This window comes from Camelus dromedarius, chromosome 29 (assembly GCF_036321535.1).
Source record: "Camelus dromedarius isolate mCamDro1 chromosome 29, mCamDro1.pat, whole genome shotgun sequence".
NCBI classification, from domain to species: Eukaryota; Metazoa; Chordata; class Mammalia; order Artiodactyla; family Camelidae; genus Camelus; species Camelus dromedarius.
Window position 1 is genome coordinate 24,370,758 of NC_087464.1, and position 20,994 is coordinate 24,391,751.

Here is a 20,994-nt window from a genome sequence, read left to right on the forward strand (position 1 = left end):
ATAATCCAGGGGAGAAGAGGGCAAAGGATCCTGGGAGCTTAGGGAGCGACTGGGAGCTACCCTGCTTTGGGCTCCACTGGGCAGGAGGAGCCCCCTTGGGTCCAGGGAGCTCTCAGAGCTGGAAGTAGCAATACCCTCAACTTGAGTTCTGCCCCCACCTCTGCCCCTCAAGGAAGGCAGCAGGACTTGATCCAAACTCAGTCTAGTCCTGGAGGTGGCAGGGGATGAGTGGGGTGGAGGGTGCAGGGCCATGAGCAGTGAGGACCCTCCCTTGCCATCAGGGCTTGTCCTCACCACCCTCTTTACACACACTCATTTTGTAAAAGCTCTGACTCAGCCCAGAGACCCCATGGAGACTGGGGAAGCCAGGTCAGAGGGCCCTCCCATCCCCGATCCCCCACAAGCAATTTTCAAATCTTCCACTTTTAAAATGGAAAACGGTAAATGTGCCGTGTTGTATATTTTATTTAAATAAAAAAAATGCCAGCTGATGCTGCCTTCTTCTAGGGGCCGGAGATTGGGGTGGGGGGGGTGGAGTGAAGGCAGTGGGGCATTCTGGAGGCTCCGGAGCCAGGCTGGGGGGGCAGTGGGACATGGTCTCGAGAGCCCATGGGCACTCGTGGGCACAAGCCTGTGCCCCCGGGAGCAGGGGGCCAGAGGTGTGCAGGGGTGCGCTGTCTGGCTAGGAGAAGCCTGTGCGCTGTTTATGGGCTGGTGAGAGTCACAGAGAAGGGTGAGAGCGCGTGTCCTGTGCCTGCTGGTGCGGGTGCGAGGCCCTGGCTCCACCCTTCCCACGCCAGCTGCGGGGCTGCAGAGTCCTGGGCCTCCTCGGTGCTCCGTGCAGGAGGAGGGTAGTCAGTGTGCACATGACCCCAGATGGATAGCGAAGAGGCAGATGCCATCTTAGCCTGATCAGATGGGCCCTCAGAAGCCGGAGGGTGGATGGGGGACAAAAGGTGACCAGGCTGGGGGGAGGGTGTCGTGGCCAGGACAGAAGGTTGCTTTTCAGAGCGGCCACGGAGGGAACACCGTCACTGGTCTCCTAAGGAGGCTGGGGAACCTGAGAAGCCCAGCAGTAGGTGTGGCAGCCACCCCCCAACTGGGGGGGTTGGGACAGCTGACCCCCAGACCCCCTGAAAAGCCCTCAGATGGCCCCCTGGCCGCAGAGGGCCCCTGCGGGCCCTGGGAGCTGGATCTCACCGTGTAGGCGAGAGGCAGTGATCCACTGCTGGAAGAGCGAAGTCCCCGGGGCTCCCAGCGCGGCGCGAGGAGAGGAATGCCGTGTTGCCTGCTGGAGGAGGGGAGAGTCCTCAGAAAAGGCCAGGGAACCCGGTCCCCATCGCTGATAGCTGATTCAATGCTGTTTCCATGGTAACAGGCCTGGGAGTCCCGTTGCTAAGAAGGCAGCTTGGCAGGCCCTGCGTCCCCATGACAACTGCCCCCTGCGGCCCAGGCGGCAGCGTGTCCTCGGGGACGTGGGCAGGGCAGGGCAGGATACAGGCCTGGCCTCTGGGCTTTGGGGAGGCCTCTGCAGACAGCAGATGTGGGGCGGGAGGGCTCAGCTTCGGGCCCAGGCAAACCACAAGGGGTAGATCTGGAGTGGATATGCGGGTACCCATAGCCCAGGGACACACACCCCCACCCACCCCACGCTGGGTCCACCTGCTGGGAGCTGGACAACACTAGTCACTATCTTCTCTGTCCCCTGACTTAGTAAGCACCTACTGTGTGCCAGGCACTCGGTGCTTTCCTGTTACTCCATTCTCACAGCAGCCCTAAGGGGGTAGGAATAAGCCTCAGTTACAGGGAGCCAAAGGGAACTGAGGGTCAGGGTGCCCAGACCCGGCAGCTAGACTGTGAAGGAGCCGGGCTGCACACCCGGGTCTGGAGACTCAAACCCTGTCCCTCCCACTGGTGGTACGTACCGGAGGCTGGGTGGCAGGAGCAGTCTGTCCATGCCGGCAGGAGAGGATGCACTGCCTGTAGAGAATTTAAAAACCAGAATAAAAATGACTAAACGCAGTTTACTTTCTCCTGTCTTTCACCATCACCAGTGATAAAGTTCTTACTCCTCCCCGCCGCGGCAGACAGCCGCCCCCTTCATAGAAAAGCCACTGAACCCCCTGCTTTGGCTCTGGGGGACAGCTGCCAGCGCCGGGGGGAGGCCGGAGGCCACCCCTCTGCCATTGTGGGGCTCAACCAGATTGAGATCTTTAAAAGAACATTTAAAAAGTGTAATAAAGCCTTCCCTTGACTCCCTGTCTCTTCCCAGCTGCTGCTCCTCATCTCAGCCAAACTTCTTGAGAGTTATCTGGACGCCCCGCCCTCATTCCCCTTCCTCTGAGTCACATCTCCCCCCACGGCAATCTGGCTCCTGCTGCTTCTGCACCGAACGGCTCTAGACAAGGTCCTCCTCGCCTGGCTGTGACACCCAGGGCAGCGTCCCAGGCTGGGGCCGTTGCCCTCCGGCTCCCCCAGCTCGCAGGACCCGTGCTTCTCCAGCTGCTTCACCTTTCTGTTCAGCCTCAGCTTGAAGGGCCCCTCTTTCTCCCGGGGCTTCCAGGCTCCCCGCTTCCCACACCACACGTGCTTCCGGGAAACCTCACCCACGCCCACAGCTTCCCCAGATCCCCCCCCCCCCCCACAGGTCAGGCCCCAGCACCTCCTGAGCCACAGCCTGGGTGTCTGCTGCTGCCGCCCCCACGCGGTTCCTCATCCTTTCCGGGCTCGCTGTGGTCCTTTCTTCTTTCTTGAGTTTGCAGCTCCCAGTGCATGACAGAGCAAGTCCTCTCCAACCCTCCCCTCCCCTTGCTGACTTTGCATCTTCAGGTTTCTCTTGAGGGTGGAAAATTTCATACATACAGAAGATATAAATAAACATGATAAATACCTAAGATATTAAAAAATGCAATAAACAGCCATGCACCAATCACTCAGTATGAAAAAGAGAACATAAGGAATTTCTTCGAAGGCATCTGTGCTGGTCCCCAACCATATCCCTCTCTCGAGCTCCAAGATAAACCACTCAGCTGAACTTTAATTTTATCATCCCCTTACTTTTCATGATACTTTTTACTACAGAAATAAAACGTCTCTAAACCATGTGTTCCCTTGTGTACCTAGACAGAAGGGTAGGGATGGAAAGTCGTCGTCTTTGCAGGGTCAGGGGGAATTTGTCAACAACGCTGTTCAGAATCACTGATGCCCGCTTATGAGCAGCAGCAGATGGAGTTAGTCCATTTTATTATTGTTTTAAATTTCTTTACAAATAATGCACCTTTTCATTGCCTGCACCAGGGGTGGGCCATACCCCTTCCACTTTCATACACCACTGAACGTTTCTGTAAAATTTTGAACTTTACGTAAGTGGCAGCCTGTTGTATGTTCTTCAGTAACTTGCTTTTTTTTTCATACACTATTGTAATTTGGAGACCCTGTTGATGCATGGAGCCTGGTTACCTCTCCTTCACTTCTGTGTAGCAGTCTGGTAGCTGGGTACGCCACCACTGGCATACGAGTTCCTCCGGAGACAGCTATTTCAGTCATTTCCATTTCTCACTGCTACACACGCTATTGCTACAAACGTCCTTGTTTGTGGCTCCTGGTAAAGATGTGTCACACAGCATCTCTAGGCTCTGTATCTCGGAGTGGAGTAACTGAGTCATAGGGTGAGTTAATCTTCACTTTACAAAATAGTGCCAAGCTGTTTTAACCAGTTCGAACAACTTACACTCCCACCCGCAGGGTATGAGAGTTACTCTCACTCCACCTTCTTGCCAATGATTACGATCATCAGACTTTTTTATTTTTCCCACTCTAGTGATATCTAATTGTGTTTTAATGTGCAAATCCATAATTACTAGTAAGGTTGACTTTTTTGTATATTCATTTGCCATTTGTGTTTCCTCTTCCGAGCAATATTTTTTCATGTATTCTGCCCAATTTCCTATTTTTGTTGATTCATACACATCTGTTTGGAAAATGAATCCTTTGTTCATTATGTGTTGTAAATATCTTCTCCCAGTCCATGGCTTATATTTTCTTGTCTTCCTTCCTTCCTTCCTTTTCTCTCTTTTTTGGTGTTCTTTGATGAACAGAAGTTTTACATTTTAATGAGATCAAGATTAGCAATATATTTTTTTTAAAGTCTAGTACTTCCTTAGTGCCTTTTTTGCTGGTTTAAGAAGCATCTTACTCTGATGTTACACAGATATTCTTCTATATTAATTTCTAAACCTGCAAAGTGTTGCTTTCCACATTTAAGTCCTTAACCTGCCTGACCTTGACGCTGGATGTGATGTCAGGACATAGTTCAGTTTCATTTTTGCCCCATACAACCAGCTCTTCCTACTCGTTTACAATGCCACTCATCTTTCACCTCTGGGTCTGTGTCAGAGTGCTCTCCTCAGTACCGTGAGCCTGTTCATCCTCGTCCAAACTGTCCTGGTTACTGTGGCTTCATAAAGTGTGTAGGTCTTAGCAGAGCAAGTCTTCCCACCTCCTTCTTCTTAAGGGATGTCTTGGCCCTTCTCGTCTCTTTGTTCTGCCGTAGATTTGTGTACTCAGTTTGTTAAAATGCATGAAGGAATCAATGGACTTCTGATTTGAAATTACACCAACATTACTATTAAAGTTTGTATTCCTCTGGGTGAATGGGGTATAACTCTCCCCTCCTGTGGGTCTTCTTTAATGCTTCTTTTCTATTAGGGCAATTAGCACTAGCGGAGCCCCAACAGAAAAGGCCCCAAATTTCAATAGTTTAACACTATAATTATTGAATTATAAACAATTTAACACAATCCAGGTTTGTTCCAGCTCTGGGGAAGTCCCCTGCAGGCCAGGCAGCCACTCTCCTTCCTGACACCAACTTGAGCCTGTGGTCTCCAAGGTCACATGCAAGGACGAGCGGGAACTAGAGGAGACGACCTATTCCGAGCTGCTTCTGTCCCCACTTTCTCGCATGCCCGGCTGCCACTTGCCACAACCTAACTGCAATGGAGGCTGCTCCTTGTGCGGGAACACATGGAACGTCTGCTGGGCATCAGCTGTCTCTGCCACATCTTCCGCGTAGTTTTACAGGCTTCCTTCCGAAGGTGTGTGTGCTTTGTTAGATTTATTCCTAGTACCTTCCATTTTTGTTGCTATTGCTAATTGTATCTGTTTTCTTTATCGAGGCATAATTTATCTATAACAAAAGTCACATTTTCAGTGTACAGTTGGTTCAATGGGTTTTGACAAATTTACTCAGTCCTATAACCGCCTCGGCGATGGAGATAATGAAGGTTTCCACCACTCCTCCAAATCCTCTCCCGCCCCTCTGCAGGCGGTCCCCTACTCCTGACTCCTGGCAATTTGCTTTCTGTCACTAAAGTTTATCTTGTCTGGAATTTCATATAAATCACAACGTATGTTCTCTCTGGTGTCTGATTTCTTTTATTCAGTCCAAAGCCTTTAAGAGCTGTCCACGCTGTCGTGTGTGTGGCAGAGCAGCCGTCCCTGGCACAGGTCTGCCGGGATTCATTAATTCCCTCAGCCACTGCTGCGCCGTCGGGCTGTTAGGAATAACGCTCCTACAGACACGCACGTTCAAGTCTTCATGTGGACGTGGATTTTCATGTTCCCTGAGCGGTAGTGTTGGGTCATTTGGTGAGTATATGTTTACTTTATAAGAAATCACCAGCTTATATTCCAAAGCTGGAACATGGCTTTGTATTCCCACCAGCAACTGCCTGAGTGTTCCGGCCACTGCAGATCCTTGCAACACTTGATCTTGCCGCTCTACTCTTTACCATTCAGGAGGGTGTGTTACGTTAACGCCTGGTTTTAGTCTCCATCCCCATGACGGCTGAAGAGGCTGAGCATCTGTCCCCGTGCTTGTTTGCTGTCTACGTGAGCTCTTTGGTAAAGTGCCTGTTCAGACCTTCACCCGTTTGTTTTCACTGGGCCGCATGTTTCTTATTATTGAATTATAAACAATACATTCAAGCTACAAGTCCTTTATAAGATGTATGTTTTGCAAATATTTTCTTCCAGTTTATAGCTTACCTTTTTGTTTTCTTAACCATGTCTTTCAGAGTAAATATTTTTAACTTTGATAATGTTCACCTTATCAAATTTTTCTTTTATAATCCATTCCTTTTGACAAGTGAATTAAAATGGTACACTAAAAATATTTTCTTAACACAAAAGAAGGCAGTAACTAACAGAGGGGCAAAAAAAAAAAAAGACTTAAAGAAAACAAATAACACAATGCTAGATATAAATCCTGCTTTATCACTAATTAACATAAAATGTAAATAGATTAAATACTCAAATTAAGAGGCAGAAATTGGCAGAAGGGATGAAAAAACTATATAATTTTGAGATATAGATCTCTTTCAAAATTACATTATGGTTTTAACATATGAATATATAAGTATAGATATAGTAATATTAGTCATTAATATGTTAATATTGTATTATTTAACATCTTATATGTCTTATATATCATATATATAAAATCCAACTATGTACCCTCAACAAGAGACACAAATAGGCTGAAAGACTGTGCGAAGACATATAGACATTAGCTGAACGAGCTGGAGTGGCTACGCAAGGATCGGACGAAGTAAACAAGGGGACAGAACCGTTGCTGAAGACAAGGCTATGTTAAAATGGTAAAAGGGGCACTCTGTTAATTCAAGGAGAATTAAGTTATAAACATATACACACCTAACAGCAGAAGCCCAGGATTCATGCAGCAAACCTGAAACAATAGAGGAGAGAAGGGGGCGGTCCAGCAGTGCCAGCCATAGACCTCACGCCCCATTTCAGTCGTGTCTGGATGAGCTGGACGGAGGGTCAGCAGGGATGTAGAAAATGGGAGCGACAACGTAAAGCAACCAGATCGCACAGGCATCTGGAACCCTATATCTAACAACAGCCAAGTCCACATTCGTCTCAAGTTCACAGGAAACACTCTCCCGGAGAGACTGTGTGTTAATCTCAGTACATTTGAAGGGATTGAAATCATACGACGTGTGTTCTCTGACCACCAGAGAATGGAATTAGAAATCAGTAACAGAGGGAAATTTGGACAATTCACACATACACGGAGACACACTTCTGCAGAATAAGTGGGTGAAAGGAGAAAGCACCAAAAAATATTAGAAAGTAAATTGAGATGAAAAGAAACAAAATCACATATACCAAAATGTATGGGGTGCAGCAAACGCAGCCCTTAGAAATTTATAGCCGTAAAGGAATCACAAAAAGACCTTAAATCGATAATCTAAACATTCACCTTAAGAAACTAGGAAAACAAAAGCAGACTAAACAGAGCAAACAGCAGGAAAGAAATCACAAAGATTAGAGCAGAAATAAATGAAATAGAGAAAAGACAATGCAAAAAATCAGCAAAATCAAAAGTTGGTTCTTTGAAAAGATGAACAAAATTGATAAAATTTGACAATCTGACAATTCTGCCTGTTGTAGATAATAAGGCAATTGAGCCCATTTCCAAAAATGATGTAATAGAAACATGCTACTTTCTTGGCAAAATCACCTGTTTTTGTATAAAGTGGATGGACTCAGTATTACAGTGCTGTCAAAACTCTCGGCTGGGAGAACAGTTTTTCCCCTGCTAATTATGACTCTGAGATAGAATTGCCATTTTGAAACTTTCCAAGTAACACACTTTTTTATTTCTGTGAACAAACCTGAAATTACATTTTCTTTGATCTGGCAGCCAGTAACAAGTATCTGAATGAGGGTTCCGGGGAACGTTTTCCTATGCAAATGTTGCAATGCTACCTCATTTGTGGGGCATCAAATTGACTGTTAATCCTCTATCAGAGAAAAAAACTTGCTACCTGCACCAAAAGAAAGAAAAAAAAGCTAGACTGCCAAAACACAAAGAAGAGAGACGGAGAAGGAGAAAGACTCACAGCTGTAACAGGAAGGCAAGGACAAGAGGGGCTGTTACTACCACCATTTAAGAAATGAGACAGAGCAGAGGGGACGCTATGAATCAGATAACCTAGATTAAATGGGCACCTTCTTCAAAACACACAAACTACCAAAACTGAATCAAGAAAAAATAGAGAATATGAATGAACCTACAATAAGCAGAGACTCAGTTAGGACTAAAACCTCCCACAAAGGAAGGCCCAGGGCCAGATGGCCTCACTGGGGAACCCCACCAAGCGCGGGGGGGAGCCAGCAACACCAGCGCTTCGGCAACTCTTCCAGTAAGTGCAAGAGGAGGGAGCACGTCCCTTGCTCTACGAAGCCAGTGTTACCCTGATGCCGAAGCCGGAGAAAAAGTACAAAGGAAGAAACCTACAGACCAATATCCCGCATGAATACAGACACAAAAACCCTCAACAAATTCCCAAAGGAGATGAGAAGTTCTGCCTGTGTGTTAAGCACAGCGGCGCCAGACAGGCCGCCCTGGGGTTCCTTTCCTGGCAGGTTGCCGGCTCCTGGGCCACACTCTCACCCGCTCCCCTCCCAGCTCCCAGGGCTCCTCCCCCGGCTTCCAGGTTCCTGCCGCGAGGCTCCCCACCCCCAGAGGTCCCGGCTTCCCTTCTCGTTTGCCACTTGGGTTCAGGTTTCTGGTCCTCTGTTAGTGAAATGCCTTTCTTTTGAGCAAATAATATAAACATAGATTGGCTGAAATTTAGCCAGAATCTGAATCTCCCCTGCTCTCTGGGTCTAGTGCAAGCAGTGCTGGAAGGAACCCGGTTTCCCTCCTCTGGTGAACTCCCCGTCGTTCCCAGACTTACCCACGCCGTGGCTGCAGACCTGCAGTCGGGGCGGGGAGCTCCTCCTGGGCTTTGCCAGGTCCCCCGGCCCGGTCCCAGCGCTCCTCCCGCTGGCGGTGGTTTCGGCTACGTGTCTGCACCCTCCTCCAGACATGAACACCTCCACGGGACGGCCCTGCCCCTGTTCGCCCTCAGCGCCCTGGGGAACGCTTGTGAAACCGTGAATGAGCCCCAGCTTCTTGGGTGAGGAAGACCCTTTTCTGGCCCATGACATTCCTTCTCTCATAACACCTACCCACCCTCACCGAGACCTCCCTGGCTTTAGTTCCAGCCAGCTTCCCTTCTGCGTGTTGGTCCAGAATGTTCATCAGCTGGTTCTCCCGCCATTTCCTAGGTGACTCTGTGGGAGCCTGACCCATCATTTTGCCTTCGAGACTAGATCCTATCCATTCAGAGAGCTGCCCAGCATCGTCTGTAAGACCTGGCTTTTGAGTTTATGGAAAAAACGCACCTTATTCTTCACCCCAGGGACTGGCGCCCCCGGGTGGTACCTGGACAACCAGACCCAGCTCGAGTGGGCCCAGCATGACCCTTGCAGTGTTCCAGGGTCGGGGGAGCATGGCACCAGCTCTATGCATCCTCCATGTCCTGGGGTCCTGGCGCTTAATCCAGGGACAGGAGGTCCAGCACAGCCCGCGAAGCCCCGCCTCAGCGCCATGCGGAATGGCTGAGGTCTGTTCTCAGGTGTCTGGTGGCCACATGAAGCGGGGTAGCTTCCCCGCTCTGCGCCTGCCTCCTCCTCCCTCCAGAGAGATGGTCTCATTAACTCCTGGACTCAGCTCAGCCTGACCTCCGCTGCAAAACCTTTCCGAGTATATGCTTTCAGGCAGAACTAGGGTGGTGTCAAAGTGCCCCTCACTGAGCCGCGGTGACGGCCAGTCCATCTCCCTCAGCAGGCAAGTTCATTGCATGAACGCCTCCAGCGTGCGAGGCACTGGGATGGAGAATACAAACACAGGCATGATTGTTTTCCTTGAGGAGCTCCAAGTGTATTGGAAGAGACAGAACAGGAGCAGGAACCACCAGAGGACTGAACGATCAGGCCGGGTGTTTAGAGATAAATAGGAACGGATGAGGCAGACGAAGCCAGTAGTGAGGGTAGAGGCGAGGGAGACAATCTGAGGCAGAGGAAGTAATACAGAGGTCAGACATCATGGCTTATCTGTAAGTGCAAACTGCTTTGTATTGCTAGGGCCAAACTTGGGTCAAAGGGCAGATTAAGTGGCACATAAAAGCCAAGAGGCAGACAGGGCCACACTGGGTCCTATTCTGCACGGCTGGTGACGGGGGAGCTATTGCATGATGTTGAGCAGGGAAGAGAGGCCAGATTCGAGTTAGAAAAATCAAACATGACGCCTGTAAGCATGGACTTCACATTCTAGCCCAAAGATCTTTTTTCTATTAATGATATTGAATTCTAACAGAAATCCGAAAGCACAGTTACCTGATATAAAATAAATTGACGCCCAAACCCTGAGTAGGAAAAAAAAAGAAAAATCAAATAGTTGTGTGGAGGCTAGAGAGCCAGTGAGGCTGAGGTGGGGGATGGGTCGATGAGGAGTTTGCCCAGTAGGTGACACAGAGAAGCCAGGCTGGGGGACATCTGGGAGAGAGCTACAGGGTGTGCAGAGCCACGCTCTGCTGTGCTGAGGGAGAGTCTAGGACGATTCCCAGACTTCTTCTTTGGGAGACCAGGTCCACAAAAGGTAGAGCCACTAACGAGGGGCAGGCACCTGTGTGCACACCGGTGATGGGGGATGGGGCTTTGCCCTGGGACACCGAGATGCAGGGCGTGGGAACATAAAATGATTGCAACCCGGGCACCAGCTGAGGTCAGCCTGCCTCTTAAAACCTGGGTAAAGCCGATCGGAATTCTCATTCCCTGACCTGGGAGAGGCCTTGTGCCCTCCCCGGGCCCCGAATTTCTGTGAACTCCCAGGTTCTTTTGGTTACTTCTGGCTCTGAGCTCCTGCTTTGGGTGAACCAGTCCCATTTGTGGTGACCCTCACTCACCATCCCAGACTTGTGGTCTGTCCATCGTCACAATGGCCCCGGTTGCCCCTTTCTCTGTTGGAGGGGCAGCCAGTAACTTGTGCGAGGCCTTGTGCCCACGGCAGACGTTATACAAGATTTGGGGAGCTGGGGGGCTTACGTCACGGAAGTGCAAAGGGCAAACAGCATTAAATTATCGGTCAGATCTTCACATTTTAAAATATCCTTTGGGGGACCTCAAGGGCAGCCATTCCCCCCGGGGGCACCCTCCCACCTGGGCCCTCCTTCTCTCTTCATCTTGTGGATACCCCTGCTGCCTCTGCACCCACCCCAGCTAGTTCAGGAAATTCCAAATTCTTCTTCGTCTAACACAGCAAGTGCTCCCTCTCATTCCTTCTGGGTTCAGCTTTAGGCCTGTGTTTTTACTTCCCAAACCCATCAAACTCTAGTTGAATAAAAGAGCATCTTGAGGGGAACAGCACCCACTCTGAGTAGAGGGTAAGGATAGTTTTAAATAGCGTTATTCAATGTTACATACTTTTAAAAGATTATGAAGAACGTAGAGTGTTATTTCCTTCAACTACTCTCTCCCACCTCTGCCACGGCTCCCTGGTGAACCCTGTCTTTGGTAGCCAGAGACCCAAGGGGAAGAGTCAGGCAGCTCCTGTCTGAGGCCCTTTGTCTGGGGCAGGGCTGGCCCCTCTTGGCGCCCTGCCTTTCCACCCCCTGCCCACGCCCCCTCCCCATCAATTTGACGGCTGGTTCAGCCCTGTTCTCCAGTCTCTCTTGATGACAACACACTCCTGGCGGGAAGGTGGCTAAGATCATGAGGGGCTGATGGATTGGGGACAGAGGGCAGAGGGCAGAGGGCATTTCCTCATGTAGAGCTTTGTTCATAGTATTTGTCTTAGAACCAGTTGGAGGACATCCTTGCCTGAGTTCCCAGCATGTCACTGTGGTATCAGTCTCATTCCTTACGACTGTGCCAGGCAGTCAGGTCTTTGTTAGCTTTCACGTTCACCCCAGGACACCAAAAGGCCATGACCGCTGGAGGGGGAAGGTCCTGGACCTATTAGGGTTCCTCTAAGGGAGGGGAGTGGAGGCGGGGTGTGTGCGCAGGAAGCCTTCCCACACAGTCCAGGCCATGTGTCCTCGAGCCTGTCTGTCCATCCATCCAGGAGACAAGCATCTGCTCTTGTCAGAATCCGCCCCTGGCATTAGGCCTTCAGAGAAGAGAGAAATTATGTCCCCACCGAGTCCACAGTGAAGTGGAAAAAGCCTCAAAACAGGTAAATCACTGTGAAATGTGCCAAGAGCGCCACCTAGGGGCGCAGAGGGGCCAGCACTGGTGGGTCCGCGGGCTGTTGGAACTGGGGCCGCAGTGGAGGGGGTGTTCCACGAGCAAAGGCTGAGAGCGTCTTCCCGGGAGCGTCCCGCGGCTAGACCCTGGGCGCACAAGGTCACGGCGTCTGGACCTGGGGGCCGTGCAGGCTGGCACGGGCTCTGGCGCTGGGAGCTCCCGCTGCACCTTGAGGCCAGCGGGGCGCGGCTAACGGGAATGACTGGTTTGGGTTTCGGAACGCACACTCAGCCCAGCTGAAGCCCCGGGCCAGGGGGGCAGTTAGGGCGGGTCCTGGGCTCCTTACCCAGCCTCGCTCTGTTCTAGATCCGTGGAGGGCAGGCCTGCGGCTGCCGTGCTCACTGCTGGCGGAGCCCAGGCTCTCATACCGCCGCTGGCTGGCTGACGTGCCTCCCCGGATCAAGTGCTGAAACCCCAGCCCCCGGGGGGAGGGCGTCTGGAGGTGCGGGCTTCTCGGCGGGGGTCAGGTCGTGAGCGCGGGGCCCAGGAGGGGGTCAGCGCCCTGACACAAGAGGCCCCACAGAACTCACCCCTCCCACGTGGGCAGCGAGGAGAGGGCACCGGTGAGCCAGGAAGCGGGTCCTCACCAGACACCAGGTATGCCCGTCCCTTCGTCTTGGACTTCCCAGCTGCCAGAACTGTGAGCAAATAAATGTGTGCTGTTGAAGCCCCTCAAACTGTTAACAGCAGCCTGAGCTAAGGCGAAGCGAACACAGCCAGGAGGTGGGGCGGCCCGGGAAAGGCGGGGCAGCGGCTGGCAGGCCCGGCGGCGGGCAGGCCTGGCCTCGGTGGGCCTCGGCCTGTGCCCGGGATGCTGGGGCTTGGCTGTGCACCATTCAGGAATGGCTGCACTCCTCTGCCGGGGTCACCTGGCTCTCTGACAGGTGTCACGCCTGATCCCTTAGGCTGCTCAGTCCCTGCAGGGCAGCAAAGGGGTGGGGACAGGGACAAGAGTCACCTTTGGGGCTGGTGGACACCCAGCTGACCGGCAGGCTCACCTGCCACGCCTCCCCGGGTGTCCCTTAGGACTCCTGCCTTTACGGCTGTGAGGGCAGCGGTGAGGTCCATTTGAGGCTGGGAAGCGGGACCTCGAAGTTCTGTTTTCCTAAGGAGAAAGGAAAATAACACTTTGACCAGACCAGAGTTTGACTGAATTAAAAAAGTGTATTGGATTTCCAATACCAAATAAAAACATGAAACTGTTTTTCAAAAAGCCATAGAGTTTTACAGCATCAACTACAGAAAAGGCCAAACGAGTGTGTACAGAGACGCGTCCCCAGCAGCCCCCCAGGCCCCCCAGCAGGCGGCAAGGAGGCAGACACACTTGCTCCAAATCCTCCTGCAGGGAGCTGCTGGCCAGCAGCTCAACTAGGACATTACAAGACACACAATGATTTAATTCCAAAAATCACAGGAAAATGTAAGAAAATGTATTAAATTGTGAAAAGGTGCAATACAGAATAGCTTTCCTTTTTCTTAATTTTAAAAAATCCCCCAACTTTGAACAGTTATTTATCTAAAAATAGCCCCCCGCCCGGCTCTGCGGCAGTTTCCAGGTACCAAGCCCTGAGGCAACAGGAGCGTCAGGGCTCACGGGAGGGGTGCTCCGCATACCCAGCATGTTTCTTTGGGCAGAAGGTTAGACGGTTTCTGGGGAGTCTAGCCCTCCTGGTGTCCAGAGGGCTCTCTTCAGGACCACGTGCGTGGGCGGGGCTCCAGAATCCTGCCTGCACTGTCCTCCCAGGCCAGCGGGCAGGGCAGCCAGAGCGCCAGCACCGCACTTTTTGTTGCCCCCAGGTAGGAAATACCAAGTGTTCATCTTCTAGAAAAGCAAACGTGAGATAAACCTAAGCAGGGGGAAAAACCAATGTGCAAAGGCAAGGGGGCGCCCGCGGGGCCGGGTGGCGCTCGGGCCCAGGGCCAGCGGGCCCGCTGCGGTCTCGGCAGCTGACATCCTCGTGGCTACGACCCCAGCCTGACCCGCCAGCTACCATGCCTTCCACACTCCCTCCTGGCCATCTGCTGGGGAGCAAGGGAGATGCCTCAGGGTCAGTCCTGTATTTTTTCATAATATATTCTTAATATTTAAAAAACCCCCTCAGCTCCTTACCTTTCTAAGAAAAAGCACACAAGAACTTCCCGCAAAGGCAGAGGTCTCTCGTGTGGCCGGCCTCTCGGCACCCCTCGGAAACCTCCCGCCGCCCTGCTGGGACCGGGGCTTAGCGGAGCCGGTTGCCCCCTCCCCGCTGCTGCCAGGGCAATGTTCACAGAGAAGCGGGGGCCTCCGGGTGCTGCAGCGCCTGCCGGCTTCACTCTTGCTAACGCCTTTCCCAGGGGGCTCTGAGACGTGGAAGTGAGGGCTGGACTGGCTAAGGACAGCGACCAGAGAACCCGGGAGTCCCACGTGGGCACAAAGCTCCCTACTGAACCCCCGCCTTCCCCAAAGGGGGCACGCGGTACCGGCAGGAGAGCATCCCTACCCTCGTCTCTAATTCCCTAGGACACGCCGGGGCTCCTGCCCCGCCCTGCAGTACAGCGCCCGGCCCCTCAGCCTGCGCATTCTCACCAGGATAGGGCCAGGACACCAGGGCAACTACCTCCGCAGACCCACCTATTGCACAGAAGAATTTTTAACTAGATCCAAATGAAACCGCAGTTGCAACTTAGGGACAACGGAGATGGACATGCCAGGACAATGAAGAAGATGCTTCTGCTCTCTGCAGGCTTTGGGAAGAAAGCACAGTGACTGAAACGTTCACAGGCCTCAGCGGCCCGTCCCCCCCGCCCCCCCACCCCAATACTGAAACTGCACAGAAAGCAACAGTGCGTCTCCCAACGTTACATTTCACTCAGATAGATCCGTAATCTCACAGTGATGAGAGGAGAAAGTCAGGCCTTTAATAATTATAATAAAAAATAATAAAAAAGCTTACAAACAGCAACGCAACATTTCCTCCCCCCTCAAAGTGATGGATTAACAGCTGGTAGAGGATGTGATGACTCAGAATCAAAAAATAAAAACAAAAACAAAAAACAAGCGAACCCCTGGAACAACCCACACTGTCATTGACTTTCCATACATGATTCAGACAAGCAGTCGATGTCAACCACTTGTGGAAACACCACGGACTTCCTTGGTTTCTGATGTTTATCTTTCGAAGGTAAAATAAAATAGGACGCAAATAAAATTGTACATAAATGCCAACGTCTACACTCCATAAAGGCGATGCCGTCGCAGCACGAAGACACGGCCTGACCACAAAGTGAAACGCAGGTCACACGTCTTGCCTCTTCCCTGGACACAAAATTTTGGCCCATGGCGCCCAGTCCTGCAGGGTGTCAGCAGGCAAAGGGAAGCTGCCTCGACTCGGGCGTCTTCCAGGCTGACCAGGAGAAGGCCGGTGGCCAGGCCCGGAGCCGGCCCCACGCGGGGTGCTGCCGGCTGGCCGCTCACTCCGTGTTCTCAAGTGCTGTCCTCCCGTGCTCTGTACAACTCCTTGCTTTCAAGGTTAAGCTCCAAGACTTCTGGACTCAGGTCTGGAGTCGCATCCCGGTGAAGGCCGTCACGCTGTCGTGATGGCGTTCAGGTCCTTCATCAGTCCTTCCAGGTGGGCCATCTCTTTGGTTAGCTCATCTGGCTCATAGCTCTGCGGAAAAGGGAACGCTGTTACCGGGCATGATCCGAGCAGCCGCCGGGAAGGAGGGCCCACACGGAGGTCAGAGCGTAAGTGGGCAGTGAGAAAACGGCCTGGCGCCCCGGCTGGACCTGCAGAGTCAGAGGCTGCAGGGCGTGCCAAGCCAGCAAGCACTCATTTCTTTCCACTGCAAAACGCCCTTCCCCCAACACACATGGCCAGGGTCACAGGGATCTCAGAGGCCAGAGGCCCCGCCACTTGACCCTTCTGGGTCTCTGTCAGAGCCAGCAGTTAGTAGGTCCCCTGGATCTCCGGCCCCAAGCTTTCCTCCTAAGAGAGTCCTGTACCTGGTAATGCAGAGGCGGGACATATTCACTGGAACACGGGAGGGAAAGATCAAGGAGAGACTCTGCTGAGTTTTGTTTTGAGACCAACCACTCAGGCACCTCCCTCTCCAGCATCCTGCTCAGGGAAGGTCATGAAGGGGGACCGATGGGTACAAGAACATGCGGATGTCAAACAAAGTCACCAGGACCAGAGAGACAGGACAGAGCTAGAAGGCAGGCAGGTTGGGAGCTGCTGTGACGAGCTAATCCAAGCGGATCAAACCCGCAGCACAGCCCTGGCTCAGAGGAGCTGCTCCGTGCACGCCTCACACTTCTGGGCCAGCACGGAGTTATCGGTATGCCCAGTGCACCCTCAGGCCTTGGGACCTGCACCCAGACATCCCGGTGGGGCTGGTGGCCCCGGGAACTTACACTCTCGGAGTCTTCCAGCATCCTTGTGGTCTCCTGCACGTCAGGGGCACTGGGAACCACCACCGGCATAGGAGGCCGGCTCCTTCCTAAAGTCCCGATGGAGGCCGTCTTCACCGAGTGGATGTGATGGTTCAGAGCTGAGGGGAAAGGGCACCATCAGGTGTGTGGCCGAGGCTGCTCCCCTCAGACCTCACGAAGGCACCCAAGGCCCAAATGCTGCTCAGGGGGAAGGATGCGCCCAGACCCAGGGCAGAGATCCTGCTCTGAAAAAGCACTGGGACAAGACGGGAGGAGGCGGAAAAGGGGCGTCCAGGAGGCCAGAGATGTTCCATTTGGTTTCAGAAAACCCATCACCTAGTACAGTTCTCCTCAAAGCACGGTGGTCCACGGGCCCCTCAGAGGATGTCTGGGAGGTCAAAGCTCTGTTTATAACAACACCAAGCATCTCTGCCTTCGCACCGATGGTACAAATGCAACAGTGGGTCCACCTGCTGGAGCCGTACAAGGCAGTGGCGTCATACTGTAGGGTCCTCACTCACCTTGCTGGGAGAGCAACGGTGTGCTTGGCAACGCTGGATCGTAGGTGGGAGGACCTGGCGGCGGGATTGCCGGCACAGCAAAGCTCTTCAAAGGGTGGGAAGGGCGAACGTGGGCTGTAGGGAGACTCTGGCCTGAATCTTCCTCCTGGGAGCTGGCCAAGTAGGAGGAGCTGGTAGCACCTTCAGGATCCTGGTGATCAGTACAGCATGTCTGAGACGAGGAGGCTGGCATGGTGTCAGTGCTGGGGGTGTTTCGAACGGATTCTACAGCAGGAGAGTCTCAATGTTAGCGTTTCTTTTACCATTAAACGTACGCACAGTCCAGGGTTCTGGCTACCTCTAAGGGCCCCTGAAACCAGCTCAATAAGCACTCAGGATCAGCGCCGGTCCAAGGGGAGGTGGACCAGCACCGCTGCCAAGGCTAAGCAGGAACACCCTCATCTAAGAGTCCCAGACAACTGCCAACCAGCCCAAGTTTTATCGCCTCCACAGCTCAGCGGCCACACTGCTACGGAATCAGTTCTTCTCAGGGCTCACAGCGGAGCACGTATCAGGGTCCCTGAGATGCTGTCTACTAGGATGTGTACTAGTACAAAAGAAATGAAGAACTTCACTCACTGAGTGAGTCTCAGAGAGCAGGCTTTCACAGACCACGTGTCTCGTCAGCGAGGCTGGCTGGGTGCCTCCAAGTGCCAGCTCTGCCCACAAGGCCCGGTGGTTGCTGCAGGAGGGGCAGAGCCACCGGCCCTAAATGTCATCTGGCTGCGCACAGCCTCCCCAGATCAACAGCCTTACAGCTCAAGTGAGACCCGGACAACCGAACAGTCTGGAGGTCTGCAAACGGCTTTAAGATTATGCCGTGAAGGTGTCTGGGGTCCAGAGAAAGACACAGGGGTACATCACCCCGGAGAAGGGGAGACTCAGGAAGAACAAGACAAAAATCTAAAAATGCGTGAAGAGGGTCAGAGCTGTTTTGGACGGCTGCACTGTGGGGTAGAAAAAGCACGGACTTTGGAGTCAGACCCAAACCCTAATCTTGGCGTATAAGCTGGGTGAACTTGGCAGCCACCAAATCTCTAAGTCTGTTTCGTCACCTATAAAAACAGGGAGGACAGCATGCACTTCACCGAGGATTGACTGAGAGGCACGGAAAGCGCCGAACACAGGGCTCGGACAATCGGTAAGGTTCTTTCCTTTGTAAATTTCTGAGTGCTGCTCTGAGCCGGGCCCCCTGCTAAGTGCTTTCCACTCATTAGCTCATTCAATCCTCAGAGTAACTCAGAAGACACAGGGAGGGAACGCAAGGCCCAAGGACACAGAACTGGGGGGGCAGGATTCTGAGACCGTGGCCCCAAGTTCCAAGTCCAAGCTCCATCCGCCACACGCTGCCCTGCTCTTCTGGGCCCCACACCACCCGCCCCCCGGCTCTGCAGGGGCAGACCAGCACCAGGTCCCAGGGCCGCCACGTGAGGAAGGCCTTTCAAACAGGGTGAGCTGGTGCAGACCACCCTCCCCACCCTGAGCAGGGGCCTGGAGGACACCAGTCCAGGGCCAGGGGCTGTACCCGGTAGCCTGAGGAGTGGCTTCCCTGGCTCCTGGAGTCTTCAATCTCAAAATGGGAAATAAACCCTTTTAAGCAGTAATGCGTGAGCGACCTGCAGAAATCCTGCCTATTTCCCTGCCTTTGCTGCTGAAGTAGCGATGAGTCTGCTCCTCTGGGCTCCCAGGAGATGGGTCATGCCCACCGTGAGTGCTACTCCCTTAATTTAAAGGCCTCGGGTCCCAGGGATGAAGGGCTCACACATCCTCCCCCAGCGCCGAAAGCCTGGCTGTGACAACCCTACTAGGCCTAGGTCAGCGCTTGTCCCCTCCAGGGCTGCGCTGAGGGCTCACTTCTGAGCTTGCTCACGGCACCCAGCACCGTGGCTGGTGAGCTGCTGGTCGCGCCCCGCGAGATCCTGGGCCGGGTGGAAGCTGGTTAGGGAGGCAGCAAGGATGAGGAGAGAGAAAGCTGGCTGCAGCCCGGGCCACGCCAGCCTGTACGGGCAGGCACGTCAGGGCAGCTCTGAGCATACAGGCCTACCTGGCTGCCTCAACTTGCCGTATAAGCTTCCGAGGGCCAGAGATGGCGGGAAACGTGGAGGAAAAGAGCGGCCTACGTGCGTCAGAGCGCGTGCGACTCCGCAGGGCACCCGCACATGCGTTTTCCACGGAGGGCGCACCCCGCAACTGCGCAACGCCCTCGCCCACGAGGGAAACTACGCTGCAACTAAAATTTCCGCTTTGATGAGGGGCCTACTTCTGACCTACTGACCTCTCAGAGTTGTTAAGACACACGAAGGGCACAGTGGCCAAGGGCCTGGACAAGCACAACAAGCACTTCCCGCATCAGGTAGTGGTTAACACTCTAGACGTCCAAGGAAGAGACATAGTAAGTGTCCTCTGGAGCAAGGACGGCCCTGGCCAAGGTCCAGTCATGCCAAGCCCGCATCTACTAGGCTCTAGGAGACGGGGACATGCGACAGTAAGACAACTCCGCTCACATCTGGGCACCTGCTCTCCGTTTCAAATCCATCTGCAGTGGCCCCATCACTAGCTTTCCCTTCTTTGATCCCCTCTGGTCATTAAAACAAGGCACCCTTAAGTGATGCAAAAGGGTCTTTCCTCTTTGCTTTCTTTCCTCTTTGCTTTCTACCTAAATCCATACAGGAATGAACTTTGACCAGCGTGGACCACTTGGATGAGGGCTGGGTGGGAGGTGCCATACTTCTTGCCAACCTTCAACCCTCTCCTTGTCCAGGAGGGAGGAGGCAGGGGGCTGAGACTGGGAAGGGCCTGCCATGCACGCACGCAGGCCCACATCCTAGTGGGTGAGACTCTTCTGTCTTAAAAATGGAGAAACAGGGTCAGGACACAAAAACCGCTTTCTAAGAGCAGGTTCTGGAGGGCTGCTTTCTGGCCTGTTCCATCTGGGACCAAGTCTGCGAGGTGGACTTCTGTTCTCCATTCAGCCTTCTCTGAACTGTCTTTCCCTAAAGGCAAGACCCCAGGCCTGGGTTTGGAGGGAGGGAGGAGGAGTCCAGTTTCAGGCATGAGTTCAGGCAGCACCCTCACACCACATACAGGTCTGGGAGTAGGTAACTCTGGGAGTTATGAGTCAGCTCTTAGTAAGCTCTGATCTTCATCTGATGTTTTGGGTGTGTTTATAATTGACCAAAACTTAAAGGAGAAGGGGATGTTACTGGCACCCCAAGCTTCTAGCGCGAAGTTCTGAGGTTCTTTTAAAATGGAATTGACTTAAACTCCCTTATTTCCCAGAACTACCAAAACTTAGTTCTACTGGTAACTTCTGTAACTATTTAACAGACAAGTTTCAAATGATGGAAAAAGAGGACACTGTATATATGAGAAGTTTTTGCACCTTAAATCTGAGAGGATGGAAATTAATTTTCAATTAATGAGGAACAACAGTATTTACTCCATTTGCTGACCCCTCACTTTCACTGTCTGCTCCTTAGAACCGTCTTGATAATGCTGTTTCTTAAGATTTCCAAACTGGGACATGTCTGTCCGGCCACGTGTATCTTTAAATACACTGCAGACTGCTGGGCTAATTTCCTTTCTGTTGCTAGAGATGATCCATGCCTGTGCAGCCCTTTCGGATTTCAGTAATCCACTAGGCAACCTGAGGTTTGTAACGTGCACAAGGTCAGTGTGGCCGCTGTCCCCGGGTGTCACTCTTATTTTCATTCGCGGCAGAAGTTTGTAAGTAAGACCTAACAAAAGAAGTACCTTATGGCTGCCCTCTGAACCCTCCCAGCATTAGGGTGACTGCAAGGCAAAGGCTACCTCTAGTGTCTGAAATTTTTCAATCACCCAGAAAAATCTTCCTTTCAAACTGGAGGA

The 20,994-nt window shown here is 52.5% G+C and overlaps 1 protein-coding gene and 1 long non-coding RNA gene across 10 annotated transcripts in view; both read right to left on the bottom strand.

Annotated features, from left to right (window-relative positions):
• Positions 1–1,489: 1,489 nt before the first annotated feature.
• On the bottom strand, positions 1,490–2,618 carry LOC116149389 (uncharacterized). The gene is made up of 3 exons (XR_010378220.1): positions 2,512–2,618; positions 1,926–1,980; positions 1,490–1,775 (listed from the first exon to the last, which is right to left on the bottom strand). It is a non-coding gene; the product is annotated as an uncharacterized LOC116149389 (long non-coding RNA).
• Positions 2,619–15,032: 12,414 nt separating this feature from the next.
• NEO1 (neogenin 1) overlaps positions 15,033–20,994 on the bottom strand; it is a 158,089-nt gene continuing 152,127 nt past the window's right edge. For all 9 annotated transcript variants that reach the window (XM_064480726.1, XM_064480725.1, XM_064480724.1 and 6 more), the window contains 3 exons: positions 17,089–17,352; positions 16,550–16,686; positions 15,033–15,803 (listed from right to left, as the gene is read on the bottom strand). In XM_064480726.1, the coding sequence (XP_064336796.1) occupies positions 15,720–15,803; positions 16,550–16,686; positions 17,089–17,352 (485 nt within the window). In that variant the 3' untranslated portion in view covers positions 15,033–15,719. The remainder of the gene's footprint in view (positions 15,804–16,549; positions 16,687–17,088; positions 17,353–20,994) is intronic.